Genomic DNA, 8,692 nt, shown 5'->3' with positions numbered 1-8,692 from the left:
ACATTCAATGATGCTCCAAGCAGCACTATTCACAAGAGCAAAATGATAGGGAACAACTTCAATAGTCATTTCTTTATGGCCTGAATTTTTAGGAATCTCTCCTTTTCTACAAAGGTAGTTGGTCTAGGAATATGTTCCCATATATATGTATACACAATACATATACACTACACTACCAAGGAGTCCTGCAATCTAATTTAATATAAAATAAATGACCAGAGAATTCAGGTTTACAAACATGATAATCTCCTACTAGAGTGGTCTGGTAGTCAGCAAAGCTATGAAGGGATAAACAAAACTGCAAAATGTAATAACAGTCAATAAAAATATGTGGGTTATGTTGGCTCGGAAAAAAAATGTATATTTAAAACAAAGTTGAATAAAATCAAAGTAGAAAAATGCAATACAAAACAGCCTGTCCATAAACCAAATATATATATAATTTAACATCCATACTTACTGATAAGAAAACAAAATGATAAAAACAGCTATTTTTAGAGTGGAAGATTTTATTCTTCTGTAAACTGTATGGATTTAAATAGTTTGAGGGGATAACATCACACTACTGCTTTCCTTTCACCAGGAATAATTCTACTTCTAATATTCGCCAGGAGAAATATAATGTAATTCAAACCTCATGAATTCCCACTAATCTGGAGATGAGGTTCATGAGCATCATCTTCACCTCAAACCTCTCCTTAGAGCTCTCCAGCTGCTTTAGGAGTTTTTCTGCAAAATCTGGAAAGGAGAATATCAGAGAAGTACACTGTGGGTCCAGGTCTGTATAACATTATCTAACAGGTGTAGAGAATGGCATTAGTTAGATCAGTGACTGGGATGGCTGTGCCTGAAATCACTCTGCTGAGCCAGGCAAGTAAAAACAACAGCCTGACAGGTGAAGATTCACACACAGTAAATATACCTTCAATGGGGCCCAACATTAAGTCTTAAGGATTCCCAACATTTTTAGCATCAAGATCTTGAGTGGCTATTTAATAGGTGCTCCATTTAATAGTTCTCCAATTTCAACTGCTCAAAGTTGAAATGGACCAGCAGCTGGTCCACCTGGTAGCTTGTTGGAAATACAGAGAACCTCAGGCCCCACCCCAGACCTATTTAATCAATCTGCACTTCAACAGGATTCCCAGGTTTATATGTACATTAAAGTTTGAGAAACACTGACTTAGAGGAGGGGTCAGCAAACACTGCTGTACAGTAGAGTACAGAAAGCATTTAAAAGTCCCACTGTCCTAATTAGTCTCTGGGAACCAGGACTCAAGCACCAGTGTAGTTTATAAATTCCCTAAGTGATTCCAATATGCACTCTAGTTTGAGAACTAGTGTTCTAGAATAGGGTTTCCCAAACTTTTGGTTTCCACAGACCAATTAAAAAAAAAAAGAGAATCAACAAAAGATTGTCAATTTTTCATTTGGTCAAGTACAATGCCCTATTACTACTGTGCTATTAAAGACATACATTGCAGAGGGAGTTGTACTTCCATATTTTTCTTATTTTGCTGTGGACCGGCAATCACAGCTCTAGAACGTAATTTTCTAGGTTACAAGCAACTAGTAACAACTAAGTATTTATTGATTGTCTATTAAACGCCAGATATCTTCTACTTCCTGGTAACTCAGAAGGTAGGAAGCTAAACAGGCAGAGATCAGGCCAGCACGGAACTTGGGAAGTCATAATTATAGTACCTTGGGGATCATGAATCAAGTGAATAGCTGAAAAGTTAAACACCTCTGGCTTTTTTTTCTTCTTTTGTTTCTGAAAGAAAAGGAGAGGAAAAACATTTACATTTTGAACTATAGTGATGAGGCCCTTGGGATTAAATGTGTTTATGTGCTAAAGGCTGTTATCAAATTCACCACACTATTTAAAAAAACAAAACAAAACAACTTCATTCCAAAAACCTTTCTTTCAATTAGAATAAATAAAGGTGGTTTTTGTTTTTTAAGATTAAACCTTGGGAATATTCCAGCTATCAGCACCTTGTGAGAATTTTTAAAAATTGAAAATATAAGCATTAAAAAATATACAACAGCCAAACTGATGATTTTCAAAATAATCTTTACTCTTCTAAGATACATCTAGCAAAGAAAACCTAATGCAGGCCATTTTTAGAACAAGTGAAAAGTAAATTTAATCAAATTAATTTATTCAAGTTACAGATTTGGCTAGAGCTAAAAACATTTACTCATCTAAAAAATCAGTGCTTAAAAATTCACCACACATTTCTAGGTCTTTCAAAGATGCTATACCTTTATTTCAAATTCTTAAAAGCTTTAAAAAAAAGCTTTAAAAAAAACACATGTTCTGCATTCTAAAGATTCCTACTTCATTTCCCAGATCCAAGTCTCACCTTGAGCACTTTCATAGCCTTTTCTAGTCTTTTCTTGTGTTTAGAACTTTTCTTCCCCGTGGCGTACTGCACTAGCAGATCTCTTGCTGTTGGTCCTTCATCCTGAAGAAGAAACTACTTTGTAAAATGGTCAACAAGGAAAAGCTACATAGAAGCAAAGANAATTATTTTCGTTGCTACTCTATAACTGTAATTTTGCTACTGTTATGAATCATAATGTAAGTATCTTTCTGTTTTCCGATGGTCTTAGGCGACCCCTGTGAAAGGGTCATTTGACCCCCAAAGGGGTCGCGACCCACAGGTTGAGAACCGCTGCTTTAGATCAACATATGCAGGCTTTACCTACCCGGAATTTCTTCTGCAACATCTGAGGATTCAGTGATCGGAAGAGCTGAATCAAAGTTCTGGCAGACATCATCACATCTGGAAAACAGTACCTTTAATTAGAAATCCAGAGCAGAGAGTTTATTGAGATAAAAAATGAATCACTCTATAGTCTTCAGTCTACAAAGAATAACATGCAACCTACTCTTATCTTTGTGTGTTTTATACTGAGCCAGGTCTTGGAGAAGTTCTTCAGTCATGGCTAGAGGACACCGAGCTGTTATCTCTTTTATTGCATTGATTCTAGAAAAGGAAAAAGTGAATTTCAAAACTCCAAACAGCAATTTCATTTGGTTCAACCTAAGAAGGTTTCCTAAAAAGACTATATCAGAAGGAAGAGAACTTGGGTTTCATAGGGCTTAGGTCTCTAAAACTGCAGCATGGTAGAGAATGTGAGGGTGCGCAGCCTGAGAGAGCTTTTGTACCAGATAGCTTACCATTTTCTCTACTAGTGGAATAAGAAACAGTATCTTCCTTGTAAAGTAATAATGGCAGCACTGACTCCCCAGCTCTAAGGGGAGAAGGAACTAGGTCAAATAAGAAAAATTAAAGGTCTTTAGGGCTGTTATCCCAGCAATAATTCCATAAAAAGCAGCTCTTAACATACTGCTTAGCTATCAGGACAAATTAGACAATCCTGAAACCTGTGCTCACACTCATTAAGTGTTTTTGAATGAATCAAAAGAGCCACTGAACTGAAAGAGTGATTCAATAATAAATCATTTATTCCGGGGGAAGATATGAATTAAAGGTAGGAGACAGGAGAAAAAAAGCTCAGATTGCCAAATAATCACTCATTTTAAAGATTAAAGCTAGTAAAAAAACAAAATGTTGATTAGAAAGACAAAATATCTTTTCTCTGGCTCCCTCCTCAAAATTCTGACCAATAAAATAAAAATGCCAAATACCTCCTGAGAAGACTGAAGTGTATTTTAAACTGCTTTCCTAGAGGCCACATGGCCAGCTGAAATCTTATATCTTGGTCATGTAAAGCAAACCTAGTACCTTATAAACATACCCAGTGCCTCCAGCCACGTTCTACATACCCGACTGTCATGACTTCCCCTGAGTTCTTGTCCGTAACAAAATTGTTGGCCACAGTCATGAGCAAAGATTGAATGATCTGAATTGGGAATAAGAGAAGAGTGCTGGTGAAATGTCTGCACCTACTCAGACATTTGAGGATGAAGAACAATAAATACGTTATTCATAGTAGGCAAAACAGCATTCTATCATTGGTTTGGGAGTTAGAGGAATCAAGACTGAGAAAGAGATAAAAAATACTCCATTTCGGGTTTCAGTCTTCTTGGGCATCCTCAGATTACATTTTGCTCTCCTTTAATACTGTTTTTCATTATGGGTTGAAGATATGGTTTTGACCCAGGGTAATCCAATCCAAATACTGTTTTAATCAAAGAAAGGAATTATCAGCTTTGAAAAATAATCACTATAAAATTTACTCATTTTCTTGACATCATAAAATTTGGCAATTAAACAAAATCAGAATTCTCAACAATTTGTCCACAACAAATTTACTTTACTTTCTATAGTGAATTTTTTTTGTTTCTGTAACTAAACTTTTGTGTATCTCCTTAAGAGTTAGTGTCTCTTCTACTCACTTTTTAAAAAGAGGGCAGGGAGAACAGTAATCCATGTGGGAAAAGCCACCATGACACACTTAATAGTGGCATTGCGACGCATGCACTAGATCCAGGCAGAAGATTTAAGAGAACTAGTGTGCTCATAGCTCAGTGAGTGTGCATGTACCACATTGCAATCCTTTCTTTTTTGGGAACAAATCCTTTTTGGTGATGAAATAAATAAGAGTTCTCACCTCGGGGGGTACTAAGTGATGAGACGCTTGCGCAGCAAACAGAAGGATCTTTGTTACTTCTGAAAATGTAAGAGATCAGAAAGGTCATGGTTTCTTGCTCTGCCTCTCAGGACTACGCAAATATGGCAAGCACATTCTGGCCTTGCTGCTGTATTGTTATTCTACCTGGAATACCCAACCCCCAGATACCTGCATGGCTTCCCGCTAGTCCCTGCTCAATCGCGGCAGTATCAAAATGTCTTTCCTGACCATGTATTCTAAAACAGAACTTGCCCCAGTATTCCCTGTTGCCCTTATTCTTTGCTTCCTTTTTCCTCAAAATACTTATTTTCACCTAGACAAATTATATAGAGCACGCTCTGGATCTCCGTCCATAAGGTAAGCTCTATGAAGGTAAGGATGTTGCTTTATGTGCACTGTGGAATTCTTAGCGTCTAATGTAGTACCCAGCCTAGAACTCACTAAATAAATGAATAAAGACAGACATATATATACACACACTCTCCCTTCAAAGGGGCAGTATGTACAAAAGAACAAGGAAAGTTCTTTGGCAAAGAAAGAAGTGAGGTGAATTCTAACTTGCTAGTTATTTGCTGAGTGCCCTTGGTCTTTTTCTTTTTCTTTCTACACATCACAGGACTGAAGTAAGACGTAGACGAGATGATATATGTAAAACACTCAGCACAGTCCTTGTCTCGTGTTAGGTGTTCAGTAAAGGTTCATTTCCTTCCTACCTTAGTTCAAGTTCAAAGGCAAAACAACCAACTCCTCTTTCCTGCTCTTATGTTGTTTTTAATTGAGTATACACATGAGAACAGCAAAAACAGGAAAATAAAAATCCTGACATCTATTACAGAATTACGGTAAAAGCTCAAATTTCTTTTTTTAGAATTTTCCACTAGTATTTAAGTCCAATAGTAGTGCCCCCTTATCTGCAGGACATACATTCCAAGACCCCCAGTGGATGCCTGAAACCACAGATAGTACCAAACCTTATATATACTGTTTTTCTTTTTCCTATGTACATACGTATGATAAAGTTTAAGTTATAAATTAGGCACAGATTAACAACAATAAAAGTTATTGTGAATGAGATCTCTCTCTCAAAATATCTTATTGTACTGTCCTTACCTTTTCACTTAAGGAAGCATCTTATGGCTTCTCTTTGGTATATCCAAATTACCACCATCACTCACTACTCTTGCAATCTGGAGCCATTATTAAGTAAAATAAGGGTTACTTGAACACAAGCACTGTGGTATTGTGACAGTTGATCTGATAACCAAGATGGCTACTAAGTGAACTAACAGGCAGGGAGCATATACAGCATAAATGTGCTGGATAAAGGGATGATTCACGTCCTGGGCAGGATGGATGGGACAGCAAGAGAGGTTATCATGCTACTCAGAACAGTATGCAATTTAAAACTTATGACTTGTTTATTTGTGGAACTTTCCATTTAATATTTTGGATTGCAGTTGACCACGGGTAACTGAAACAAAACCATGAATAATGGGGAACTAGTGTACAAAAGACTTGCTTTGAGAAACCAATTCTTTTTCCCCCAAAAAATAACTATTTCTTAAAGTTGATGAGCAGACAAGTAACCAACCTATGGCAGGTTTTAGAAAGCATAAGGGTTTCTCTCTTCTTCTCTAAAACAGAACACACCTCACTCCTAACTCTTGTCCTTAATAATTCCAGAACAAAAGACTAGATGGTTATTCTAACCCAAGACCACCAAAGGAACATGGAGAGTGGCTGGCTTACCTCTTTGGTGGGGTTGCAGAAACCTTTGCACAAAGGGATAGAAGTTGAAGAGAAACAGCTGCGGAAAGAAGAACGCACTGATTTTAATGTATACATAACTGAAGCTGCAGAGTTTCATTTCTCCATAATGCAATTATATCACCAAGCTCAAATAGCTGGGAATCGCTTTTTACTTTTGTTTTTTCTCAACAAGCATTCATGCCCCAGGATAATTCAATGTGCTGTTTTAATCCAAGGAAAGGAAGGCTGTGCTATCCTATGTCAAGGAACAATAAAGTATATACAGAATAGACTGGGGGTGGGGCATGGGGTTGGGGGAAGGCAACCAAAATGCAACGTTCTTCTACCTTTACAACTGGTGTGGCTATAGAACTCATTTAGTCTTCAAAGATAATGGGGATTATATGAAGGCATAGTATTGATATTCAAATCTGAATAATGTCTAGTATAACCTGACCTCCAAAAAACCCACACTTCTGGTTTCATTATTGGATACCAGTCCAACCCCACTGGAGGAATTAGAATTACTCTGAGCTCCATACTTTAGTGAGAAAACACTACTACTCCGGAGGCTACCTAAATCAAGGTTGTGTGGGTCTAGTTATTAAAGTAACTGCAATCTTTTAACTTCCAAGAAGAGAAATTTTGGAGGTGCATTTGTTTTTTTTCAAAGTTCATCATGTGAGAATAAATTTTTTTCTATTTTAGCCACAGAGCAAAACCAGCAGGGCCAGAGAAGTAACAGGGAATACTTAGGTTCAATATAAAGATGGATGTTCAATTGTAGTCAGTTGTGAAATTGGTGTCATTTATTGGGTTGTCGGAGAAGTCATGACATATTTTTTGTTTTTCATTTCAAAAATGCGTCATGACTTTTCCGACAACTCTATATATCAAAGCATGCTTAAATTACGAATCACTTTTTCTTTCCTATGAAGCTCAAATTCAGGTCTGACCTGAGATTACTGCATAAATGTAACAGGAATTGACTTGATAATCCTGCTTTAGAACTATAGCCCATGGAAAAAAGCAATCTATTAAGTTTTTCTTAGAGAAAGGGAATGAGTGCTTTCACTCATGTGTGCTTTCGTTTTTAACTTGACATGTCTATACTGTTTGATTTTCAATAAATAAGCCAGTTTTACTTTTCTTGTTTTATTTGAATTTTTTTTTTTAATAAAGTAATACATTCAATGATGCTCCAAGCAGCACTATTCACAAGAGCAAAATGATAGGGAACAACTTCAATAGTCATTTCTTTATGGCCTGAATTTTTAGGAATCTCTCCTTTTCTACAAAGGTAGTTGGTCTAGGAATATGTTCCCATATATATGTATACACAATACATATACACTACACTACCAAGGAGTCCTGCAATCTAATTTAATATAAAATAAATGACCAGAGAATTCAGGTTTACAAACATGATAATCTCCTACTAGAGTGGTCTGGTAGTCAGCAAAGCTATGAAGGGATAAACAAAACTGCAAAATGTAATAACAGTCAATAAAAATATGTGGGTTATGTTGGCTCGGAAAAAAAATGTATATTTAAAACAAAGTTGAATAAAATCAAAGTAGAAAAATGCAATACAAAACAGCCTGTCCATAAACCAAATATATATATAATTTAACATCCATACTTACTGATAAGAAAACAAAATGATAAAAACAGCTATTTTTAGAGTGGAAGATTTTATTCTTCTGTAAACTGTATGGATTTAAATAGTTTGAGGGGATAACATCACACTACTGCTTTCCTTTCACCAGGAATAATTCTACTTCTAATATTCGCCAGGAGAAATATAATGTAATTCAAACCTCATGAATTCCCACTAATCTGGAGATGAGGTTCATGAGCATCATCTTCACCTCAAACCTCTCCTTAGAGCTCTCCAGCTGCTTTAGGAGTTTTTCTGCAAAATCTGGAAAGGAGAATATCAGAGAAGTACACTGTGGGTCCAGGTCTGTATAACATTATCTAACAGGTGTAGAGAATGGCATTAGTTAGATCAGTGACTGGGATGGCTGTGCCTGAAATCACTCTGCTGAGCCAGGCAAGTAAAAACAACAGCCTGACAGGTGAAGATTCACACACAGTAAATATACCTTCAATGGGGCCCAACATTAAGTCTTAAGGATTCCCAACATTTTTAGCATCAAGATCTTGAGTGGCTATTTAATAGGTGCTCCATTTAATAGTTCTCCAATTTCAACTGCTCAAAGTTGAAATGGACCAGCAGCTGGTCCACCTGGTAGCTTGTTGGAAATACAGAGAACCTCAGGCCCCACCCCAGACCTATTTAATCAATCTGCACTTCAACAGGATTCCCAGG

At 36.7% G+C, this 8,692-nt stretch overlaps 1 protein-coding gene and 1 long non-coding RNA gene across 2 annotated transcripts in view; both read right to left on the bottom strand.

Annotated features, from left to right (window-relative positions):
- Positions 1–8,692, bottom strand: part of SDAD1 (SDA1 domain containing 1) — a 36,847-nt gene that overhangs the window by 13,589 nt on the left and 14,566 nt on the right. The window contains exons 4-9 of the mRNA XM_019623488.1: positions 8,178–8,331; positions 6,358–6,415; positions 4,588–4,646; positions 3,800–3,876; positions 2,899–2,996; positions 2,716–2,792 (exon numbers count right to left, since the gene is read on the bottom strand). Of these exons, the coding sequence (XP_019479033.1) occupies positions 2,716–2,792; positions 2,899–2,996; positions 3,800–3,876; positions 4,588–4,646; positions 6,358–6,415; positions 8,178–8,331 (523 nt within the window). The remainder of the gene's footprint in view (positions 1–2,715; positions 2,793–2,898; positions 2,997–3,799; positions 3,877–4,587; positions 4,647–6,357; positions 6,416–8,177; positions 8,332–8,692) is intronic.
- Positions 501–2,467, bottom strand: LOC109371179 (uncharacterized). Its single transcript, XR_002121834.1, has 3 exons — positions 2,370–2,467; positions 1,705–1,774; positions 501–738 (listed from the first exon to the last, which is right to left on the bottom strand). It is a non-coding gene; the product is annotated as an uncharacterized LOC109371179 (long non-coding RNA).

This window comes from Hipposideros armiger, unplaced genomic scaffold (assembly GCF_001890085.2).
Source record: "Hipposideros armiger isolate ML-2016 unplaced genomic scaffold, ASM189008v1 scaffold_552, whole genome shotgun sequence".
Taxonomy (NCBI): domain Eukaryota; kingdom Metazoa; phylum Chordata; class Mammalia; order Chiroptera; family Hipposideridae; genus Hipposideros; species Hipposideros armiger.
The sequence above is the reverse complement of the archived record's forward strand: the minus strand, read 5'-3'. Positions and strand labels throughout refer to the sequence as shown.